The sequence below is a fragment of the Neolamprologus brichardi genome, chromosome 8 (assembly GCF_056152115.1).
Source record: "Neolamprologus brichardi isolate AB-2024 chromosome 8, ASM5615211v1, whole genome shotgun sequence".
Taxonomy (NCBI): Eukaryota; Metazoa; Chordata; class Actinopteri; order Cichliformes; family Cichlidae; genus Neolamprologus; species Neolamprologus brichardi.
Genome location: NC_142111.1, coordinates 23348812 through 23374073, shown reverse-complemented (window position 1 = coordinate 23374073; position 25262 = coordinate 23348812). Strand labels below are relative to the sequence as shown.

At 41.9% G+C, this 25262-nt stretch overlaps 2 protein-coding genes across 5 annotated transcripts in view; both read right to left on the bottom strand.

Annotated features, from left to right (window-relative positions):
- Nucleotides 1-327: 327 nt before the first annotated feature.
- Nucleotides 328-25262, bottom strand: part of LOC102792380 (rho GTPase-activating protein 44-like) — a 109925-nt gene continuing 84990 nt past the window's right edge. Inside the window, exons 14-22 of one of the 4 annotated variants that reach the window (XM_006793197.2) lie at nucleotides 21837-21950; nucleotides 20903-20994; nucleotides 20618-20798; nucleotides 16255-16272; nucleotides 13987-14178; nucleotides 10914-11029; nucleotides 8972-9355; nucleotides 8592-8644; nucleotides 6861-6950 (exon numbers count right to left, since the gene is read on the bottom strand). In XM_006793197.2, the coding sequence (XP_006793260.1) occupies nucleotides 8637-8644; nucleotides 8972-9355; nucleotides 10914-11029; nucleotides 13987-14178; nucleotides 16255-16272; nucleotides 20618-20798; nucleotides 20903-20994; nucleotides 21837-21950 (1105 nt within the window). In that variant the 3' untranslated portion in view covers nucleotides 6861-6950; nucleotides 8592-8636. Of the gene's footprint in view, nucleotides 6951-8591; nucleotides 8645-8971; nucleotides 9356-10913; nucleotides 11030-13986; nucleotides 14179-16254; nucleotides 16273-20617; nucleotides 20799-20902; nucleotides 20995-21836; nucleotides 21951-25262 lie in introns of all 4 variants that reach the window. The other 3 variants (XM_006793196.2, XM_006793198.2, XM_006793199.2) reach the window with 3 other exon arrangements.
- On the bottom strand, nucleotides 12619-13501 carry LOC148101800 (uncharacterized). Its single transcript, XM_087844887.1, has 2 exons — nucleotides 13452-13501; nucleotides 12619-13235 (listed from the first exon to the last, which is right to left on the bottom strand). Exons 1-2 carry the CDS (start codon nucleotides 13454-13456, stop codon nucleotides 12698-12700), a joined length of 543 nt encoding a protein of 180 aa, XP_087701013.1. The 5' UTR covers nucleotides 13457-13501; the 3' UTR covers nucleotides 12619-12697.

Sequence of the window (25262 nt, the reverse complement as noted above, 5' to 3'; positions counted from 1 at the left end):
TTTTGTCTCGAGCTCTTCTAATAAAAACGTGAAGAAAAAGTTTACCTACAAAGTTTCCAGTTTTTGTTCTATAGTTCAGCCGAAGAGTATCTTACAGGCTCGCTGAAACCGAACATCGGTGAGCGGAAGTGATATTAGAAGTTCTCTGAAATACCCCGTGAGGATTTAAATGTCCTTTTTCACTGTTGTGCTTGCCGGAAATATTTTTTGCACTCCTGATATTCCAGTAAGCCTGTCTGTCATCAGTTACACCGATTTAAATATTTATTTGGAACAAAAAGCACAGAACATCCGAGTAATATAAAAAAAACATTTTTAATAGTTTCAACATTCGGATGAGGATTAATTTAATTTTTTTTCTCATTTTATCTTACACTGTGTTCCACTTGGTGACTGAGAGAAAGCAAGTCCAAGAAAAGGCATTTCATCTGTACTCCAAACTTTAAAGAGTCCACAGCATCACTACAGTTTGACACAAAGAACTTTTTAAAAAAAAGATTCCTTGATCGATCACGTTTTCCCTTTTTGTTTTGGCCCCTGTTACTTGGAACTTAAAGTTATGCAAAGAAAAGGATGAATGGAGATGGCTGCATGCACCACAGTGTAATCTACAGACTGCGCGGGTCCACGTGACCCCACACGTCACAGTTTTTTTCTCATTTGTAGTTGATTTTAGCAGATGTTCAGTCGTCTGAATTATTCTTATCCTCCACGTTGTTTCGTTGTTGGTCTGTTTGGAGTCTGATGTGCTTTTCTTGATTTGCTATAGATAAAACCGGTGGAACATATGAGGATACGTGGTGAAAGCAAACAGGAAATCATGAATGATTTAAATAAACTCTTAGCAGAACTGACGGGGGAGCTTGACTCAAAAGGTCAAAGGGCAGCACTGAATTTTCTTCTTTTCTTGCAAAGGTCGATCTATTCACTTATAAAAAATAAATACAAGCACATTTAAATAGGACCAAAGATGAGACGCATTTCATAGGCATGGTTAAAAAGCATGCTTCCGACTTCCACACAGCACAATGTCGATATTTGATACCCCTGCACACTCTTACTCTTGAAACTATGTCACAACACACACAATCCGCCTTTATCACAACCTATGTGGTGGACATTGTCTATCAGTACATTCCACCGATGTAAAAAAAGGCCTTTGACGTTTAGTGCTCAAAGGGCATGCTTGCAAAAGCTGCAATACTGAAAACTGTCTCTGGAATCTCTTGCCGGCTGTCTTTGCTCGACTGGGTTATTGTTAATAAAGTCGTGTTTGACGTGTTCTGTATGTACAGGCTTTGATCTGAGACCCTTTAGTACAAAAACGAAGAGCAGCACATTGTAACACAGAAACAAAGACAGGACAGACCATTCACCTCAGCACAGCCTAACTGCAACAGCAAATTTGAAAAAGAAACTTTTTTCTAAATATTTAAATTTAAATTGTAAAACCATTGCTGCATTGATTCAAAATCTGTCTGAACAGCATTTCTTTTATTGCAAAAAAATAAGAAGGTGGTAGATTCAAAGATCATTTGAGTACCAGGAAATAATCTGAAACTGTTTTTATCAGTAATTAAGTGGATTTTCCAAACATAACAGAGAAATCTGCTCAGGATTGACAACTTTTCTTGGTGCTAAGTGATAGAAAGTTTTCTTTTTCTACAGTTTTTGGAGAAAGCTTAATTTATAGTCCTGTGGTGAATCAGCCTATGCTAAAAAAATCAAGGCCCTGAAAATTTTAAATCCGGGCCACACATTTATACAGGTTCTTAATGTTCGGCCTGGCCAGTGTTCTTTGTGGTCTGCACAGCAACAAGCGTCCCATCAAAGTGACATAGACAGGCAGACATCCACAGCACCTGCAAGCTATCAAGCTAGCCAACGAGGAAAGCAAGAAAGGGCTCGGTCTCGTAGTAATAGAGCTGCTTCATTCACTGTTATGTGCATCCAGAAAGGCTCGGCTATGGTACATCGAAACAACACGATCAAAGATCATGATCAATCTACGTCTCATGACATGTTGACGGCTTTATGTTGACAAAGTGAGGAGGCTATATGAGTTATACATTATTAATTAAAACTTTGGACCCTCATGTGATTTCTCTTTCCTATCATGGTTCTTTAGTGACTCCCACGCCATAATGAGTGGCGTGGTTTTACATTTATACTTGTGCTCTGCTGTGTTGGACTTGGAGCTGATAAATGCGGAACAACGGGAAAGAGAGAAAAACACCACACGATTACGGTGGTAAATCAGACCCAGCGTTGCTTAATCTTACTGCTCTCATCAGCGTTGGTTCAGACTAGATCTCAGGACCAGTCACTATGAGATCACAGTGGAGCATTTAGCATCTCGACAGCCAGACATTCCTCTGAGGTGGTGGAGGAAAGCAAAAACACAGGTAAATAGAGAGCAAATGGATAAAAAGGAGCCAGAAACACCTGCCCAGCTGAATGGCAATGTGGCTCCGCAGCTGCTGGATGTGTAAAAACCAACTGTTTAAAATGTCCTTGTTGGAATTACAGTCGTAATATAAAAAAAATAAACATGAATGGAGTCATTTCCCCAATATTCAATTCTATTAACTGTCAAAATGAGTTGTGTTTCAGTGTTACATTAACACTGGGTAATGAATTAGCACTGTGAGCACACTAAATGCAACTAGAGCCTATTACACGTTGGTTCACAGAGGCGTTATCCTTGTAATAATCAATATACAGTTTTTGAGCATATTACTGCCACTGTAGGCTGTGTTGCCACAGCAGCAAGGTGGATGCCAGGCTATGCCATAGAGGATACAGGGTCTCTACAGGTTAATGCAGCACTATAAATTAAGCTTTAGTCAGATAAAAGAAGCATCTTGATGGTTTGGATGACCTCCAGTATTTCTTTTTTGTACCAATTTAAAATTTTCTGCTTGTAAAAAAATCTGTTCTATGCAAACTGTTGTTTAACGTCTGTTTTTTCTTAAACATATAACCTGTGTTGCATTGCTGTCTGGTTCTGCTGTCTAAAAGACAGTAATGCAGCAGTTTTCTGTCTGTTTAAACCTTTCAAACTGTGATCGATGCGTCACTGCAACTGCAGCACCCCACAGACACTTATTTTTATTTCTAAAGAACACACAATCACATTTCCATGAACCTCAAATATACCAGGTAATGTGCTCAAAGCTGCACGAGACGTCTTGAATTTTCACGTAGCTGCAGTGATGTGTTGCTGTTTTTTTGTTGACTAAAATCAAATCTAAAAGTTCAAGAGGTTCATTCTGAGGTCAGAAACTGCAAAACAAGCACTAGATTTGACCTTTCAGTCTGCTGTACCATGTTAGGCTTGTGCTAGTTCCAGCAACATTATAATATTATACATATAGTATGGAAGTTCATCATCATTTAGCCTTTTCAATACAGTATTTGTATATATCTATATATTTATATATTTATATATATATATGAATTTCTCCCTTCAGTATATACAGAACAAACTGTATAGAGGCTTCGGTATTTACAAGAGTCCTGTGAGTGATATCGCGCTTTAAAGAAAGACACAGGTAGAGCAGCACAGTGACTTTGAGGCCATGCGTAGTGGATGTTCTCAGGACAAAAGGAAAGTCGTATAAATCTGGATAGGTCACAACAAAAACCCACCGCAAGGCAAATAGCAAACTACTGCTGTCGTACACAAACCTTGTTACTCCAGTTTAACTGATTTTCAAGTTTCCTCTTAAACTGAACCTGCGATTCCTGAAAAGGTTTTGATGCGGCAGCAGAGCAATTCTGGTCCCACGTTTGAATACTTGAAAAAAAATTCCTCAGATTCATGTGCAGCGGAAACGACCACAGCTCCTCATACCTAGTAAAAAGTATTCAGAAATATATCTGTATAAATACTCTCATCAAAATAAACACATATACACACATATCTTTGCACTTGCCTCTGGTTCACTAAGATAGACCAAAAATATCAGCATCATCAGGCAGGGTTCCTATAAACTGTAATGTGAATGTGGCTGAAAATGACAGAAAAACTGTGCTTATTTATAAGAGACCAAGCACCTTTTTTCTGAAAGTGTCTCTAGACTGTTTTCTGGCTTTGCTACGATATGATAGGATGTTAAATATGTCAGGGCTGTTGCTCGTTCCCAAGAATGGTTCAATATGTCAATACAAGTTTGCACTGTATGAATCCTGGAGTGTGATACAGCAGGTTCATAATCTCTAAAATCTTTGTTTTTTAGCATCTTTCCACCTGTTGTTTGCGTTCTGTGTCAGTCTTACTGGTTTCATCAGTGTTGTTTCAAACAACATCTGCTAAGCTAACAGGAAACACAAAGTTAGCATCTGGCCGGTGCATTTAATGGAGTGTTTGGCACCTAAAGAGCCAGATATGTCTCTCTCATCAAGTGGTGGAGACCAAAAACTGAGCTAAAAAGAGAAAAAGTATAAAGAAAAACAGATAAATTGAATGATATTGCTTACTAAGGGTGTACGGCAATCACACATGCCTAAATATGACTGCCTAGCAACCACTGATCGCTAAGGTAAAAGTTATATTGGCCGAATCGTTGGAGGTGAGTGACTGATGCCGGGTGAAATTGGTCACAAAAAGGGTGTTGCACCAATAACCTCTGATCTAAATTATTATTGCGTGACACAAGCATGCAAATGGGTTTCAGAGTGCAGTGAAGTGCATGCTACTTCCTATGTGAAAAGGAAACAGACTGTTCACCATCAAAGTAAAAGTCGTGCCTTACAAGTGCATCCAACACCTTTCAAAACATGAAACTTTAATTTTTTACTTCAACTATTTTGAAGGCGAATGATCTCCATTTCCACTCTGCATCCCACTTTCCACAGTTTCATTACTGCTCAGCAACCGTGGCAATCTGCAAGCAACCAAAGCAATCACAAGGTGGTCTTTGGTGCATTACCGTATACCTCTTTCTGACCAATTTCACCTAGAGACTGCCAGCAATTTCTAGCAACCATTTGGCAACCAGTTGGGGAATACAAATTTTCCCTAGTGACCGGTGTGTATCATGGGATCACTGACTGGTCTTTAGGCCTGTGAGACTGGGACCTTAATCTACAGAGTCAGGATGAGGAGGTTAACCACTTAGGAGGAGTTCAGATTATGATGCCTCCTAAGTGAAGTGTTGTCGGCATGTCTTACTGGGGTTGACCTTGGCCCAAAGCCAGCAGACGCTTTTCAGATTTGAGCTCTCGGCTGGCTGCAGAATTCCTCGGTTTCCCACCAGAATACCTGGAAATTGGGAGATCTGGGCCTCTCTGCCTACCATGGCCTGAACCCAGGTAGGCAGCAGAAAAATAATGGATGGGTGGATAGCAGGTCCAAAAGTGATACAATATAAAATAATTAGGTTTGCCAAATTATTTAGTGTTTGAGGACAAGCATTGAATCGCTATCGAGCTAATGCGCTGACCAACAGTTAGTGGGAACAGCACAGCAATGAGCCCAGCAAAAGTAAAGAGAGGACAACTACATGCCAGCAAACTGCCAACAATGCAAAATGTTTAATATTTAATAGGTTTCTGTCTAATGTCTCATGACAAAGGAAACACACAAGAAAACCCCACAGGGCACCCCACCCACAGAGCTGGCCATTCAGAGCCGCCGCTACTGCTATGTGGATGAAGTTTATTTTATTTTTAAAAAATAAATGATGTGGTTATGCACTCCAGGCTTCACACTTACAAACTTGTACATCCTTGAAACTGAAATGACGCCTAACTCGACAAAGAAAAATGAAAGATCTCATTCGGCTTTGCATCCTGCCAAAAAATATGTCTGAGTAAACACAATTGAGTTTTTCATTTTTCATACTGGTGGACGTTTCATAAACTACAGCATGTATCTCATATACTTTATAGCTCCCTGACAGCATCAACTATATAGCTCTCCCGTGGATACAAAATATGATCTGAGTTAGATTGTTAATCGTATCATACACTCTGAAAATGTACAGTATAAACAATAAATATCCAGTGACTGATATCCTGACTGAATGCCTTGTTATAAAGAGAAAGGAGTGATTGGGCGTTTAACCGCTTCCCAACCTGCTTAGTTAACTTCTAAACATCTAAAACATTCATTCCTGTTTTTGCTCCACGACACCGACAGTGCAACATCATATAATACAATTACCACTTCACTTAACACGTCACGCACACTAGCAAAACACACACGCGCGCTTTCCAAAACGACACACTGGCACACTCACAGTGAACGCTCAAGTGGGACTGAAATTCGGGGCCAGAGGCGTTTCAAGCCAAGAGGAGATGAACGGTGAGAGAAGGACGTTAACAGGACAGATATACAGCACTGTGTTAGTTTGTTCTGAAATTCACTCATGAAAAGCAGCAGCAGCAGCAAAGAGCACTCATCCTCCCAGCAGCCTGTTTCCAGTCTCGTGTGAGTGAGGTTAAAGGCAATATTGCAAGTGAATCAAATAAGGCAGAAAGAAAAAGAAAACATTAAGTTAAATTAAAAAAAAACAAACATCCAGCCAATGCAAAATGTCAAATCTTCCCCTGACAACACTGTCGCCAAAACCGTGTGTGTGTGTGTTCACCAGATTTTTTTATTTTACTGTATTTTTTTTTTGTACGCGCTGGCCCCTCTGGATCGAGCACAGGTGAGGCGTGGTGAGGAGGTCCAGAGGTGGCCGCTGAGGCCGAAGCTAACGCAGCTGGAGAGGTGAAAGGTCAATGAATGATCGAGACGGCACAGCAGTAGCTTGACGGAGAGGGTGGGGGAACTCGGTGGCGTCATAGCACTGTGCTCTCAGACTCTTCCTCCGAGTCCTCTTTGCTGTTGGCCGACTCCAGCTGTGCCACTGAGTTCCTGAAGGGGGAGATGTGGGTCAAGTCAAAAATACTGTCCAGTTCCATGTTAATGACGGGGATGTCCAAGTTGCAGAGGGAATCTGGCAGAGCAGAGAGAACAAGCAGAGGATAAGCAGACAGATAAAAACCGTGCAAACAGAGAAAAAGATCCTTCCAGATGTGATTCATCAGCGCTGAATGATGTCACACACAGCAGACGTCCAAACCAAGGTTGGAAGCGTGAAGAAATAAATTAAAAATGCATGACAGGGATTCACAGTGTAAAAAGTGTATGTGGCTGTTGAACATCACCATTCCCTAATGGTGGGCAGGGGTGTCAAACATGAGGCCCAGGGGCCAGAATTGGCCCAGAGAAGACTCCAATCTGGCCCGTTGGATGACTTTGAAAAATGTGAGAGCTTGTGTCTGTGTGGAGCTAGCTCTGTGTAGCGGGGACAATGACACAACAAACACTAACTATCGATAGAGTTAGATCATTTTGACCAAACTAGCATTTTATGCAACACAATTAAGATTTCCTGTCACTGAACCCTGTGGCTATTTGTCAAAATCAAAATCCTGCTGATGTACCACATGGACTTAATATATGCAGGCAAAACAAAATCCAAACAATATCTGTGCAGTTTACAAGCTCTTTTTATCCACTGCAAGCAAGCAGGCAACAAAGGGTCATGGCTTCTGAGGCAAGGCAAGTTCAGCGTACCCAGGATCTCTTTCTGTTATCTGGATTCACCCTAACGTCAACAATCAGGCTAAACCCCAGCGTGCATCAGTCTAACTATGAGAATCCAACCAGACACTTTTATCAGTAAGACTGGAAAACAATTGCTAAAAAAACCCCCCACGGTTTAGTCTATATTAACCCACAAAAGAAAACTAAAAACTCAGACTGTAAGGCTGACAGTAAAAATTTGATGGTTTACAATCAAGAGGCTCAAGGAAACATGATGCTATTTTACAGAGAACCGATTGGTCAGTAGGCGGTGACTTCATAACTGTTAATGTCTCATTTTAAACATTTTCTGCTTCGATCCAGGTTAGGTCTACGCCGTGTTACCATGGTAATATACCTAGTAAAGGCAAACAACCTACATAATACTGAAAAACTGGATAAGCTGAGCTCTCCCTTCATATATTACAGACCTTTGGTGCTTGTGCTTACCTACCTATATAATAGTATATAGGTAGGTAGAAATTTGGCTAGTATGCCATGCAGTACATGTGTACTTATATAATATATTACTATAATATTGACAGTGAAGACATCTAGTGTACAACATGTGATGGAAAACTGGTGCAGACAGGAAGTGCGCTGACTGAAGGACAGAGGTGGAGTCGGTGAGAAGCGTGAGGGGTGTGTGGGTGGGGTGACTGATGAAGCCAGGGAGAGGAGGGGCAGCTGGAGCAGGGCATTATGGGTGGGAATCCTAAGCGCGGGAGAGGTTGGGATCGGTGGACAGTCCGGTATGCACGCCCATGTAAGCCATGCATCAGTCTCAGCCACCATGCAAAGGCCAACAAAATGAGTAAAAGGTGGACTGAACACAGCGCCTGTATGGTCATATGAGTGAGGCTGCCGTAGAGCAGCGGATAATCTTAAACCCGCATCTACTGGCAGCTTCACTGTGTTGTGAGCATGTCAGCGGGCGGCTCCATGTTTGGGGTTTGAGGGTACCGAAGAGGAGGGGAAGGGAGGCTTTAGCACAGAAACTCCTGCTTACCCTAAAAGTCCCTCTCACACACAGAATCACACTGAACCTCTCGCCTCATACCGCTGCAGGTGAGACGATAAGAGGGGAAGAAATTACATGAAAATCATGATTAGAACCTGCAGGTGATGGAGAGGCAAACAAATGCATAATACACGACTCCTCTCCTGATGCAGAAGGACACCAAAGCTGTTATCCTACATCTATCATTATTGCCAATAAATGTCATGAAAAGACCAAAAACAGTGCATATACATCCGAGTACATGAACTTAAATAATAAGAATTCATAATATTTGTCAAACTATGGCATATTATTTAGAAAATCTACATATAGCAAAAAGAATTACGAACACAAAGTGCTTTAAAAAAAACGGTCAAGTTTAGCATTACCAGTAGACATGCTTTCCCCAGGAGAAAGACCGTCCAGGAGCCCAGATGAGTGCTCCAGAGGCTGGGGACTAGTGCCAGGTGTGGATGGAGGCTGAGGAGGAGGCAGGTTGGGTCTCTGCCGGGGCGGCTTGGGGGTCGGTCTGGCCTTGGTGAGAGTCCCAGCCAACGAGGGCGGAGAGGACAGAGACGGGGTGGTGACCATCTGCAACTGACCCGGGGAGCTGATGGTGGCATATCCCTGCGGGTAGCTGAAGCCATATGGGGAGGGGGTGCTGGGAGGAGTGGGAGACAAGCTGACTGGAGACGGTTGACCTGTGGACTGGTCGGACATGGCTCCCGTTGGGCAGTAAGGGCCTTTAGGCGGGATCGGAGCCAGCTTTTTTGCTGTGGAGAGACCACCAAGAAAGAACATAAGATGATTAGGGTCTGCAATGTTTCCAAAATAAAAGCCCCCAAAGGCTTTTAGCAATCTGCTAGCATGTCTGTTTGTCAAATTAAAAGTGTTCAGTTTTAATAGTAATCTGTGGTGATGCTTTAAAGTACCAGATTTTCAACATAAAAGAAAAAAAATTTCTTTGACATGCCCATTTTTCCAAAGTAAAAGAAATTGCTTTAATTTGCCAGATCTTCAATATAAAAGCTGACAGTTATAAAAAAAAAAGTTACCATGATAACAAATGTCTATATTTCTGAAATAAAAGCAACCAGTGTGCTTTAAGAATAAACAAATGTTTTGACATGCTATTTCAAAGTAAAAATCATTTTTTAGTCATAGAAATGTATCCGGATGCTTCATAGTACCAGATTTCCAAAATAAAAGCTCCTTGTTAGCAACGAAAAAGTTATCAGGATGTACCAAAGTCATATTTCCAAAATAAAAGAGTTTTAGGAATTTACCAGCATAATCTGACATCTTTGTTTTTCAGTTAAAGTAATTTAAAAGAGTGTGGGAAGCTACGAAAAAGATGCCTAAATAAAACGTTTAACAGGATTATCACATTTGTATCAGTTTTACAAAATAAATGCAGTTATCAGGATTCCCAGAAATGTCAGATTTTCAAAGTAAAACCCCCTAGTTAGCTTTTATAACTTAGAAATATTATATTTCTAATGCAAAAGGATGCATGTCCTGGTGTGTTAGTGTGTGATGCTAAACCAAAGTCAATGTAATTCAAATGTTTAATATGTTCTGGCCATATTAACAAATGCACTAATGTTTCTGCATCGTGACCTTCATCAGAGCGCGACCTCTTGTCATCTTTTTCTTCTGTATGAAGCTGTTTTTTGGTCAAATTTCCCACATTTATATGATAAAATCATATAAAACACAATTTCTTTTACAGGCCAACTCTGACAAGTGATGTGTGAAATCAAAGTTTAAGTGTAAAAGAGACGCTCGCCTCGTCTTCAGTCTAATAAACTCTGAAGTTCCCCAGACAAATTTACCCATCAAATTGCTCATTAATTATAATACCTGCCTTAATTAAACCCTTCAATCACACAGCATCAAGTCAAGTTTATGTCTTCAAACTAAACATCGCCCTCTTATCCTTCGAGTCTGAGGATATTTTAGCAGATAAAACTCTACTGCAGCCGTCAGTCAGTTATTATGTGTTTTTCCAAGGACCTTTTCCCCTCTTTTGTGCAGCAACCAGAGTGGAAACAATGAATGAAAACACACTTTTGCAGATTTACATCCTCTCCACACGAGAGGTAACGTAAAATGACCTCATTCACAGCACTGACTAATAGATTAGACAGATTCTATTAGAGCCTGAGAAACAGCTAAATGAACACAGTGTGCTGCATCTTTTTTTGCTGTCACAGTACTGGGCAAGGTGCAGAGTTTTTAAATCCCCAAAAGACATTACTTTTACTATTTTTACCATGTTTTTGAGACAAGCTGAGATCCCTGTCATACATGCCCAGTTAGTTGTATTACCTCTCCTCAAGGTGTGCGGACTGTGGTCAGAGAGCTGCGACTGTCCACTAGAGGTCACTGCTCCCTGGAGCCCCTTCTGTCCAATCACTGGAGACAGCTCCTTGTTCTTCAGAGTACTGAGGAGAGAGTGAAGGACAAAACACACAAACACACACATTACGATATGCTTTCTTCTGTGATTTACTAACCCTGCCTCCATAAATCTCTTTGTTTTCTAAAAACAAAAGAGGAAAATATATGAGAGCAGCCATAATTCAAACTGTCCGGGTGACCACTGTTGCAGATGGACATGTAACTTATACAGTTGAGCAAAAAAAGAAGGAAAGAAAATTCAAACATATCCTGACAGCTTAATAATTTTTCCTTACTCCTACAGCACAGTGCAGCCAGAATGCCAATGGGAAGAAGGTCTTAAGGTCAAAACATAACCAGTTTACTCTCTGATCGACTGACTCTCCTCAGCTACGCCTCAACACACTTTCACTCTTCAGCAAACGAGGCATGGAAGCATCCGGCATTCAAAGAGAACCTATTATGCTGATACGATATCTGGATTTTATATTAAACATGGCTAAAGTTTCAAATTAATGAGGTCAGCATATGTAAAAGTAATATCTGTGATACTCTACTACTTACTTTCTGCCCTGTTTCAGCCAGTTTTTCCTGCTCTTAGCTCTGAATGATGTCAGAGAGAGTGGACAGACCACCTGCTGTTCAAATCTGTTTATAAGCGGCAGAAGATAGCAATGTTTTCTGATATTTACTAAGATGTATTTGACTATTCAACACCTCCAAACATCTCTTACAGGACTGTGACCTCATCTTTTTTTAAAGGACGCTTTATGAGACTGTGGTTGTCTTTGGTTTTGACTGACATGTGGTAGTTAGCAGTGTGGCTGTAGCTCAGGTGGCAGAGCAGGTCAGCCACTAATCAGGAGATCGGTGGTTCGATCCCAGGCTGCCTCCTGGGTGCTCCTGGATGCATGCCAAATATCCTTGGGCAAGATACTAACCCCGTGTTTGCCTACTGGTGGTGATCAGAGGGCCCGGTGGCGCCAGTGTCCGCCCCCAGGGCAGCTGTGGCTACAATGTAGCTTGCCATCACCAGTGTGTGAATGACTGTAAAGCGCTTTGGGGTCCTTAGGGACTGAGGAAAGCGCTATACAAATGCAGGCCATTTACCATTTGTGTACTTCCTCCCTCTTTTAATGGTTGCTGGTAATCAGCTTGTAGATGGGTAATGCAACCTGATATAAACTATTTATTCTCTATCAGTGCAAATATGTATAAAAAAAGCAAAATAGGTCCCCTTTAAACTCATATTAACATGTTGCTGTAAACCAAAGCAGATGTTTTTTGGGGTTTCCTTAAATATCAAACAGTGCTGTTTTGCTCCTGCATACATCATTGCCTTCGCATTCAAAATCTCACTGACTCATTAACGCCGACTTTTATAATCATTGACTGAAAGCTTTGGATTTCCTTTGTTGCCTGGCAACAGGCTCCTGAATACCCGGCTCACATGGAAAGTTATGGATTGCATACATGGCAGCAAAATTAAAGATGGATGTGATAATGGAATCCTTTGATTTCTATAAGTGACAGCTGCAAACCAAGCGAGTTAATAGGACACAGAGTAGGGTGGCACTGAAGGGAGTTTCCTTTTTTCTTTTTTTTAAAAAAAAAAAATCACCCCTCTCTCGTGCTTCCTTGTCCCTGCGGGGGCCTCTCCTTATTTGTGTGTGATTTGTGTTAGTGGGAGCGGGTTGAGCAGGGCTCTGTATTTACCTCGTCAGCTTGGCTCCTCTCTCCCGGCTACAGGCACAGGCTGCCCATGGAGGTGGAGCAGGGAGAGGGGTGCTGGGGGTTTTCGGGGAGCCAAGGAAGAGATCGTGACGAGTGAGAATGAGCGGGGGTTTGATGTAAAGGGAGGAGCCATTCGTTTCGGACGGGGGCCCATGCGGAGCAATAGACGGGGAGGCCGGTTTGGGCAGATGCAGGGAGTTAGGTTTGGGGTTGGAGTTGACGTCAAGCTGCTGAGGGGACGGGCACAGGGAGTGAGGGAGCGGGGGCGGGCTGTACCCAGTGCGGCGGGGTGGAGGGGACGGGCCAGGGGGCACGGATTCGGGGCTGGGGGCAACGGGACGCATACCCGGAGGTGTTCGGGTGCGGAAATGGTGGTGAGGGAGCGAGTAGGAAGAGCAAGAGGAGGAGGAAGAGGAGGAAGAAGAGGAAGAGGGGTAAGGGGGAGGCGGCCTCTCCTCCTCTGGGGAGGGGTAGGCGTAACAGGAGTCCGACCAATTGGAGGATGCATCGTCTGAACTGCAATGATAGAAATATCAGTGATTCAAGCGGATGAATTCATTAGTTCTAGGACGAGGGATGTGTGGATTTGAAACTTTAAGTTTGGTCCATAACGAGGGAAAAATCAGGGGAAAAAATCAGGTGAGGAGTAATCGTTGTTGGGACAGTGAAGTGAAGGCTCCGGGAGGGGAAGAGCACAAAGAAAACAAAATAATAAAACAGAAAATCAGCCACCTCATCCATTGCAGGCTCCTGCGACAATGGACCGTTATGCTGCTAACGATGCTCGGACTGATGGCAAAAGAAAAATAGAGATGTGATCCATGCACATGCAGCAATAGTTTTCTACTGAACTGTGGATGAACCTTTCAACACATTTTGGTTAAACCCAGCCCTAAGTAGAAGTGAAATCTTCACATGATATGCAGTATCACCACTCAGGCAGAAAATTAACTCCACGCGTGACTCGGGAAATTCAGGGGGTGAGGAGATGTTGAAATGAAAAGAAGTTCTAAATGACATGCCTCATCAGGGTGGGTTCACACAGAGGTGAGGATGAACGACAGACAAGAAAACAAGGGGTGGAGGTGGGGCGGGTGGGGGTTTGAAGGGGCAGACAGCGCAGTTCGGGTGTCATTTGCAGGGCGCGGTAGCAGACGCGGTGACGAGCGAGCAGCGGCAGCAGGTGTGTGTGCGCGGGCGTGGAGCAGGAGTAAAGGAGGGGTGGGGAGGTGAAACAGGAGGACGGGTGGGGCCACAACTGCCTTACCTGGCTCGGTCGCTGCTAGTGGGAGGAGGGGTGGGGGAGGGGGAGGCTGAGAATTCCCCAGGCTGCTCGGGGATGAGCGCGTCAATGGGTGGGGTGGGGGGGTGCACACTCGGTGGCGTGGACAAGGATTTACGCGTAGACGACGATCCCCTGCGCGACACCCAAGAAGTGTCCATCACCCTGACACCCATGCTGCAGTGGGACAGAGATGCACAGCCAATCAAGTCAAAGGCCGTGTTTGTCTGTGTGTAGTTCAGGGGTCAGGTTTCCACACCCAAAACACATCATCCGGGGGGTAAAAGGGATCGGCTTTCCCGTCTCTCATTTATATCAGTGCATTTAAAAAAGGCCGACCCCCAGACGAGCAGGTGGGGTCGCTCGGCTTCACTCACACGATTCCCAGCATGCAACAACACACATTCTCCTGCAACATGATGGAAAATAACTAATATATATTTTAAATAACTCAACAAACAAAAAGTAGTTTGGATGAAACAGGATGTGCGTTTCCGTCCTTTTCATTTTAAGTGCAAATCAGCAGAATTAATTGATGGCTGCATGCAAGTGGAAACATCCAGGACTAAGGACATGAGGCCAGAGCAGGACTTCGCAAAGCAGTGCGTGACATCACAGTTGCTACATCCATCTTTTCTACTGTCTCCTGATGAGAACGGTATGTTGTTTCAGGGCTTCAACTTATATATAATTCAGACGGCTGGTGCTAATCCAGTGAATTCTGCAGGGTTTTTAATGCATTTATCCCACTGAGGGCTTGATTCTGCTAACTGAGGAAAATAGTCATTGTCAAACTAATTAATTACACATGTACTTCCCTGTGTCATTAAGACAGAATTGATCGATCTCATATAGGTCTCTTGGCTGTCTAGAGTTTGAGGAAGATCGATGCCACACTTAAGGTTTGTCAAATCTTCTTAGGGTTTGAGGTAGTTTAACTTAATATGGCACAGCAGGCCCAAGGTAACTAAATCCACCCACCACTCCCTTCTTAGCTGCTCTTCTTCTGTATAAAACCAAATGTGGTTTTATGTATTTTATATCAAAGGTGATCCTTGCCTGGTAACAAATTCAAAAAATGAAAGAAATCTACACAAGCCAATACAAACAAACAAAAATAAATAAATAAAAATAAAAAGATGGATATGAAAAGATATGAAAGTGAAGCCAATGCATCAGACCTGCATTCTTTCAAATGGCCAGCAGGTGGCGACTCTTCTGGATCCAAACAGAAGTCAGATTCTATAAAAGTAAAATCTTTCCTCGCAAGTTTATGCTTTGAATCACTTTGTTTCTTAGCAAATACAGCATTATGTTGTAAATGTTGGCCCTATTTAAAGTAAACTAGAGGAAAACCTTGACACATTACCTACTGTACTTCAAAACTACGTGTGATGTCAAGGTGGCTACTTTAAAGTCAATAACTGTCTCAAGTTGGATACTTTGTCTATACACTTACCATAAATACACGAGTATACTACTACTAGTGTAGTAGTAGTGTTGTCTTAAATCAAACACAAAAGTAAACTTTTCAGGGCGATGCTGCAGGTCATAAATCACTAAACCTCCTGAGTTTTCCTTTGTTTAAAAGAAGTATCCTCTAATGAGTCTAAAATGCGTTTTGGACAAATGAATATTAGAAAGAAAAATTCCATCACATGTAGACAGCTGACTCCGGCTGATGGAGCAGAGCTGTGCTGGAGGGCTGATCTAATTCGAAAAGCTTTTTATTTAATTACTGATAGGCTGCACACTGTATAGATGGTTGACCACAAGCAGCAGACGTCCCCCTACCCAATCTGCACTTAGACAATAACACAGATAATGCGAGGTCAGTAAAAAGTATAGTGTTTTACCCCAGCTAAACTAACTGGCTTCCATTTCAAACAGATTAACACAAAAACCCCTCAATTAGTACGATAAGACAAAAACAGTAACTGTAACTATGCAGTCAGGTGAGATAAGCAACAAGAGGCTATTGTATCCACAGGCTGAACGAGTCCGTTCAGTATCAGAAACTGCAAAGATGCCTCTTACTTATGTAAACAAAGAGAAACAGGCCTGTTTATTCACTCTGCTGAGACACTGAACTACAGGAGTCCAAATATATCATTTCACACACACCCCTATGAAGCAATACACACTCAGACACATGACAAATGAGAGACAGCTCCTTTCGACGTGCAGCTGAGACGAACAGATGATGAACAGAGTGACAAGAGGATGAGTGGAGGAAAAGGAGCTATACCGTACCTTTGTATCTTCCTAATGCTGCAGTGTTAAAACAGAGACAAGCACAGTGAGGACACGAGCAAAGACCACGAAAGACTCGTCCGCTTGGACTCGTTAATAGCATTGTTATCAAAGAAGTGAAACAGGATAACGCTTTAAGAGAGGAGAACAGTGAAATATTGAGGCTTTAACCATGTTGAACACTAAGGAGGAATTTAGCTTTAATCAGGTCAATGTTTCCCTGCTGGATACAGTAAAATCCCCCAAAACATGCGAGAGGTTTCCTGCAGCTGCAGCGAGTCTTTAGTAAGTGTGGTTTCTCTGCAGTGGTAGAAACACAAAGTAAAAATGACTGGCACTTTGTCTTGACATTCCTTTTTGTTGGTCTCTGATTGAGCAATAACAAGCATTTCTACTGATATTACCAAGCGTGTACACACAGCCTGGGAAGAAACAGGTTTTATGAAGGATCTTTCAGTGAGTTTTGCACAGACTTTCACTCCCAGTCACAACCAGCAGTGATTTAGTGTAGTTCACGATAAAGGACGTGTTTCAACAGGCAGCATTTCTGAACTCTCAACATCTGTTTTCTATGGAAATCCAGCCATCAGTCAGACAATTGGCAAGTCTTTCAATATTAATTCTCTCATCAAAATCAAGAAGTGAACAAGATTTATATTACCAACATTAAATATAAGGGTGGCAGAGAAAACCTTAACAAAGATGGTTTTGTAACCCATAGCAACGATTTGCTATAGGTTACAGAGACCCTAATGCAGCATCAGTCTTTCTTATCGGTTTACACGAAATACAGATGTTATTTTGAGATTTTGTAACAGTTTTCCTAAAAATGAACAACTTTCCCAAAAGATCCCAACAAGTCATCAAACATCAGTAGGGGTTAAAGTGGGATTTGGCATATGGAGGAGTCCTAAGATCTGCTGTAACAGGGCAGCAGGAGACTTAAAAAGGCATAAAATCTTTATGGATTTAACCGGCTTCGTCATACATTATATATAAGCAGATGTTAAAAGAGCCATCATGGCTGCTCTCCAACCCTTGGCCAGTATGAGGCCAGTATAAAGGTGGAATTTGGAAATGTTGCTAAAGAGCATCACCAGCTTAAAGGGCTTCAAGCAGTTCTTCTGGGAGCAAATCCTGCAACTCGGCAGATATCATGAAGTACCTCTATTTAGACCTCAGTAGAGTGAATGAGTCCTAAAACCTGGAAATGAGTTAGCATTTTGCACTTCTAGTTCCCTGAACTCGCAGGCAGTGGGTTCTAAAAATGTTCAGTTTTTTTTTAATGCTTTAATACATTCTGTAGTAGTTTTTGTAGCTCTGAACATTTTTTTGTTCTATTGCAAAAAATTACGTAGTAAATACCTGACTCAGTAATTTTGAAGCTTTTACTTAATAAACGGCTAAACAAGCAAAATTAACATTCAGGATAACTGTGGTGCACATAGAAGCTCAGTGGTGGTGATTTAGCATTAGCGTTGCACTTCTTGTGATTGATTCAGTGATTGAGTGCTATCAATCAGGTTGTGTTGTGTAACAAAACATATAAGTATCATAAGTTTTATTTTGCAGTGCGCTGAAGAAGCGCACTGCAAAATAAAACAACTAGTCTAATGGAAGCTCCACCCACCTGCTGTTCAGACTTTCTGTTTGTGTGGCTCAGCCAATCAGAAGAAAATGGGTGGAGCTCAAATTGTGAGTTTCAGACAGAGGATGAAGAGAAGGGCTGTAGCAAGGCTGAGGTAAGACAAACTAGGATTATTTTGAACTGTGACTCATGCAAAGCTACTCCAGGAGAATCCAAAAATAAGATTACAGGGCTGGAACTGGCTGTAATAGGTGCCCTTTAAACTTGAATATAAGGATTCTTGCTTTTTAATCCAAGCTGGGATCTAATTTGTGCTATCAGTGTCGAAGAAGAAGAAGAATGTTGGGCTATTTGTCTAATCATCACCTGCTCTCCCAGAGTTGCAGAGAAGTGCCGCAAGTTTAGTATCTAAATATTAATTAACTTATTAGACTGACATAAATTAAGTAAGAAATTAAAGAGCACTCATGTAAAAGCAGACTTTCTTTTAGTGGAGCAACAGCCTTTGGTTCTAAGGACTGTTTCTACTGAAAGTTGAGCTCTATTGATCCAACCCACACGGTCCAGGTTTAATTAGTCGGGCTACTTGTGGCCCCTGGGCTGCAGAGCTCAGGCTCCCCCAAGGCCCTGATAAGACCATGGGTGTATTAAAGCATTAGAGAAAGACGCTCAGATTCAGACAGTGAAAGAGAAAGAAAGCGACTGACTGGTTTTCAGCTAATCCCTCTTCACAGTTTGAGGATTGTCGGATTGCTCATTTCACAGACTAAATGTCAGCTCACCCTCTGTCTTTTTCTTTCTCGCTTCCAGATGTCTCAGTGAGCTGCAGAGAAAAGTTTGGAGGGCAGGTCCTGTAGATAAAGAGTGAAACTGTATTGTTTTCTGTCCACCTCAGAGTGAAACTGAGCTTCTCACTGAGGTCACTTCTCACGGCAAACTTGTGTAATCGTTGGGGAATTTTCCTTCTCTTACTTCACACGTCCGACCCTGTCAGGAAGCATGCGTGTGGAAAGTTTATGAGCCTCAATGTGGCCTTGTGTAGAAAAAATGTCTCTAGCTGTCAGTCAGCTGGATGACAGTGTACGCAGAGAAGACTGCTAATTAATTCAGAGACAGGTTTAAACAGGTGGAATCAGTGGAAGTTTTATTTCTTCTGCTTGAAGAAACAGTTTTATTTAGGGAGTCAGTCTGTGCACATATAAACTGTTTATATTTGTTTGCATGTTAAAATCATACTGCAACAGACACTCACCAGCCACTTTATTAGGCACACCTGTTTAACTGCTCATTAATGCAAATTATCTCATCAGCCAATCATATGGCAGTAACTCAATCGATGCAGGCGGGTAGACATGGTCAAGATAATCTGCTGAAGTTCAAACCGAGTATCAAGAAGAAAGAACGAAATTGTGACTGGCTGACAGAGAAGCTGGTCAGAGTATTTCAGAAACTAATGATCTTCTGGGATTTTTCCACACAACCATCTCTGGGATTTACAGAGAAAGACCAAAGACAAAAAATATCCAGTGAGCGGGCAAAAATGCCTCGTTGATGCAAGAGGTCAGAGGAAATCGGCTAAGTTACCCTGAGCTTATAGGGAGGCAACCATGAGGGACACAGAAGAACATCTCTGAACTCACAAAAGGTCAAACATTGAAGCAGATTGACTCTAGCAGCAGACCACGCTGAGTGCCAAGAACAGAAAACTGAGGCTACAATTTACATCAGCTCATCAAAATTGGCCAATAGAAGAACAGAAAGATGTGGTCTGGTCTGAAAAGTCTTGATTTCTGTTGAAACTTTGCAGTAAACAGCACAAAAGCACGGCTCCATCCTGCAGGTCAGGCTGCTGGTGGTGTAATAGTGTGGGGATATTTTATTGGCACACTTTAATTCCCTTAGGACCAACGGAGTGTAATTTAAACACATAAATCATACCTGAGTATTGTTAATGATCATGTCCATCCCTTAATAATAGATGTCAGGTCACAAAGCTCAAATAATCTCAAACTGGTTTCTTGAACATGACAGTGAGTTGATTGTACTTAAACGGCCTCAACAGTCACCAGATCTCAATCCAGTAGAGGACCTTTGGTGTGCGGTGGAACGGGAGATTGACATATTGGATCGGCAGAAACTGTGTGACTCTATCATGTCAGTATGGACCAAAATCTGAGGAATGGTTCCAGCACTTGGCTGAATCTATGCCTTTAAAAATGAAGACAGTGTTGCAAGAAAAAACAGGGTCCAACCGAGTAGTAGCAAGGTGTACTTAATAATGTGACTGGTGAGTGTATATTCTGTACTAACCTACACTTTCATAACTTTCCCAAGCCAATCTTTCCAGATCTGCAGTGACTAAAAGTACACTGTAACCCTTCTCTCGCTTGTTTCTAAGATTATGTGCATTCTTACTTTAGGCCTAATCCCAATACTGTTTTTAATGTGCTAAAAATGTACTGATACTTGATTTTAAGGCCGATATCAATATTTGGCGATTTAAAAATCGAATATATTTGTTATGTGTTTAAAAGTAATCTTGTTCTGTGAGTTATTTGTTTACGCTCTGCTTGGATCTGCTGATTGTTGTGTTTCAAACATATATGCTGCCAGTGGGAAGTTGCAGAGAGCCTTCTGAAACAAATCATACAAGATCAACTCTCATAATTTTCAGCCGTCATAAATGCCAGTACCAATATCCGCAAATAGCTAATATCTGCCAACATATCGGTCGGGCTCTGAAATGCATCGCTAAGAGACACAGAAGAGTCATACCCGTCCTTCTTATAAAACTCCAGCATCATGTTGTCTGTGGCGACGCTGAGCGGCCGCCGGCTCTGGTCGTTCTGCTTGCGATCCATCTGATCCATATCTGGAGACGGCATCGAGCTGTAGTTGGCGTTGTGGTTGGTGTGGACGGGGCTGCCGTAGTTTCCTGTGACATTGAACTCGATCTCTAACGAAGACAGAAGAAAACAGGAACAACTCAGTATTTTATTTTCTAAAATGCCATTTTAAGACTTCAAGAACAAACAAAGCAGGGCTGTTTCCCCTCCTCACCTCCTGGGAAGAACCAGTCGGCGTGCTGGATGATGGGCTCGATGATGCCGACGATCTGTAGGGAAACTGTCGTCATCATCTCCGTGATGTTCCTGGAGCAAACGGAGAAGACACACTTTTTTTAATTGGGGGGGAGAAGTGTCTGTCTGTCTGTAAGAATTTCACACAGAGGGTGATTAGCACATTTTCATGATATTACCAAAGCATTAAAATGAGAAAATCATTTCAGAACTGTGGGCTATTAAAGTACTAATTAAAAGTTAAGGGGGATGACAAGTTTGTAAGATTTACACAGAGATATAAAAGGAGACGTCCTTCACCCTATTCAAAACTGCCAAGTCATCATCTTTCTCCTAAATATATACGGTATAATAACAGCAGTCTTCTATGGATGAAGTTGTGTGTCTGCAGGCCTTTTTGTTAGTAGCAGCCCATGTTTAAGGATTAAGGAAAAAGAGGAAGAGAAACTGAGCTGCAATGAGAGAATCCCTTTGAGTCCCTCCGTTCGTTGTCTGCCACCTTTAATCATCAAATTACTGCATGAAAAAGTGATTTTAAGGGCCGAGCAGGAGGCAGTGCATGATAACACCTGCAGCAATTACAATAAAACTAAAGTGACTTCACTTCACTCTAATTAAATCTGGCCCTTGCTTTTGTTTATTTAACTTCATAATTAAATTGTAACTGCAAGTCATGTTATAGAAGGTATCTCAGCACATGCATAATTCATGATGTGAAAATATTAGGATGAGATAGCGGGATGAAATAAGTGCACAATAATAATCAAATCAAACACACAACTCTTCCTCTCATCATGAGCTGATTTGTTTCCATGGTTCACTGGTACCAAGATCCAGCATTTTGTGTTCAGTTAAGATCACACAGAAGAGGATAAGGTAACAAGCCACATGTATATGCATCTGCTATAACTTACCCGTCATTCTGAGTCCACAGCAGGTTGGGTCCGAGGACAATAGCAATGTTTCCAGGCGTCATCTTGTTCACATCCTGGTAGTCAGTCAGTTTGGACAGGAATTTGATTAAATACCTGTTAATTAAGGTGCAGAAAACAGATTATTCAATAAAAACAGAATTTAAATGTACATTCAACCTCTCTATCTAAATATTTAGACCATGAAACTGTTACTACTATAAATATTCTGATACACCAGCTGTCATAGGGCGCGAGGCAAACCCTGGACAGGTTGCCAGTCTGTTGCAGGGCTAACACAGAGACAGACAACCATTCACGCTCGCATTCACACGTATGGGCAATTTGGATTAACCAATTAACCTATCCCCACAAGATGCATGTCTTTGGACGGTGGGAGGAAGCCGGAGTACCCGGAGGCAACCCACGCAAACACGGGAAGAACATGCAAACTCCACACAGAAAGACCCCGGCCTGATGGCGGAATTGAACTCAGGATGACCACCGTGCCGCCCGCATTTGTAAAAAATGTAAAACAAAAATCGTTTAATTTAAAATAAAAACACTATTTATAAATCAACATTTTAAAATGAATTATTAATCCATTAATAAATACTTCAAAAATGAATTTCACAAAAAAAGAATTAAACTCTCAATAAAAACCCCATTTCAAAAACCATTTTCAAATTCCAAATTTAAAAACTGATTTTCACAATCTTTTTTGAAATACAATTGGGGGAAAAAAGTAAATGGATTCAAAAATTAAATACTTATTTCTGGCATTTAAATGGCAATTCTGCTCCTCATTTGAAAATATATTTCCTCACTGCACTTCCCTTCCTGTGAGCTCACAGATTACCTAATACGTTAGCAAATGGATAAGATTTGGTCTTAACTAGTGGATTAGCTAACAGATTATCTATGTCATTATTTCCAAAATCTCGAAGCAATCCAAATTAGCCACGAGGTGTGACGTAAGGAGCTCACTGATTGGTTGGAGAGACACCGGCTGGCTGCCTCGATTTTTCTACACTGCTGTTTTGTGCTCATAGCGTTGCAGTGCTAAGAAGTGTGTGTGCTTGTATAAAGGCCATTGAGCCTCAGTATTTACACTCTGCCCAACACGGATATATGATGAATGAAGGGTGTGCGCCTGTGGACTCACCCTGACCACCTGTTTCAGGTAACGTGCTAACACGGCTAACGCTAGCGTCACCGCATGTTAGTGAAGAGTTAGGGGCGTGGGTGTTTTGACTGATTGGTGCTTCTTGGTTGTAGTGATGGGATTTCCGACTATTTTTAGAGAACCGACTCTTTCGGCTCGACTCACTAAAAAGAGCCGGCTCTTCAGGTTGTTTTGCAGCTTTAATAAATTTTTATATGTTTATATATAAATATATACGGTGGCCCCTAGAGACAAAGCACGTACAAACTCCAAAACACATTTCTAGTGTTAACTGAACTTCCAAAACAGAGCTACCTAGAGCACTTAAATTACACAATTGAAAGCATGTGTGTATTGTTTGTGCATTTATGCACAAGCACTCATATATACTCAAATAATAATAATAAAAAAAGTTCATTTACCTGTTACTACCAAACACCAAATCCGGTCGTTGGTACTTCTTGGCTTGTGTAGCCACTAGGTAACAAAAGCTCAACACTGCCCCCTAGCATCCTGGAGCACTTCTGTTGTGTTTATACGTGTTTTGGAGTTTTTACGTGTTTTGGAGTTTGTACGTGTTTTGGAGTTTGTACATGTTTTGGAGTTTGTACATGTTTTGGAGTTTGTACGTGCTTTGTCTCTAGGGGCCACCGTAAATATACTTTTATTTATTCAATCCACATAAAATGTAATAAATAAATCATATAATACAAAAACCAACTATTTACATTTCAACTTTTAACAATTTAAATTTTCAACTTTTTCCTTTTAAACAAATTTAAATACTAAACACTGCAAACCACTTTCTGAATCCTTTATCATCCGCAACTGAAAATAGTTGTGGATGATTACTATACCTTTCTAATGGGACTATTGTCGTGTCCAAATTCATGGGCTGCATCCTCCTGAGGACCCGGCCTTCGCGGTCTACGTGGGCCGGGTCCTCAGAAGGTCGGGTAGGCCGGAAGTAAACGGCCGTGAAATTGGACGGTCTAGCCTTCTGATTAGCGTCAGCGCTGTCTCGGTGGAGTTTAATAAACTCAGCCGGGGATTAATAAAGTTTTATTTTATCTAATCTAATCTAATAACTTTAATCTCAGCCAAACCGATTTACTCACGAACAAACAAAACACTGAAAAAAGCCCAACAATAACATTTTTAGGTTGTCTAAGTGACTTATATATTACGTTTAACCCGAGCAGCGAAAGTCCGTGGTGATCTGAAAATGATGTGCCGGGAGTTGTGCCGTTCTCGGCCGCATCAGTAACCCTCGAGCTCCCGGCTTGCTATCGAGCTGGTGGGTAGCAGACGTCTCCGAAAACGTCGAAGCACTTTTGCAAATATGCGATATCTTGATAAACCGAGCAGATATTTGATGTTTACACAGCTACTTTCTCGCCTGAAAATATGTTAAAAGTTTATTTTGTGACCCAGAAAGATTAGTATGAGTAATTTTAAAACTTAGTAGCGGCCGCCATTGTTGGAAACTGGAGTTTGGCTGGGTCGCGCTATGAATTCTGGGATATGGTAGGCCACGAAGGACACACCCGACCCATCCTTCAAATTTGGGGAAAAGGAGGACGCATTTGTCGGCTGCATTCGGAGGAGTCTACGAATTTGGACAGCCTTCGGCGCGTCGCTGTGACGTAATCGGTCTACAAATGCGGCCTCAGGAGGATGCAGCCCATGAATTTGGACACGACCATTGTTGTTGTCCCTGGCTCTCTTTCTCTCTTTCCCTCCTGCTCTGTTCCTGTGCTACTAAGTGTAACTACCGCCCCTCCCCCCTCTTCCCAGTGCAAAGCACAAGGCTCGTGTGCGGAGTGAAGCAGAAAAAACTGCGAGAGAGAGGGTGAGAGAAAGAAGAAAAAAAACAACCCACGGCTCCCAATAAGGAGCCGGCTCGCGTCGTTCACTTCAAAGAGTGGGCTCTAAGAGCCGTTTCATTTGCGACCGACACATCACTACCTGGTTGTGATACAGGCTGCTGGAGCCAACTGAGATGTGCTAACCCTCACCTCTCCTTCAACTTGGTAAGCTGGACCTCGTTTTGATGCCTTTTGGAGCACCTTAAAGAGTTTCTGTGCGGGTTTCAGTTTTGGTGTATTAGCATTACATTAGCCTATATACATGTCTCTGCGCATTATTCCCACACAGTTTATGGATACAGCTGTATCCTGCATGCTGGCATTTGCTGATAAGTTAGCAGCCCACACTCTCATCCAAAATATGATCACTTCTGGCTCAAAAAAACATAATGATGG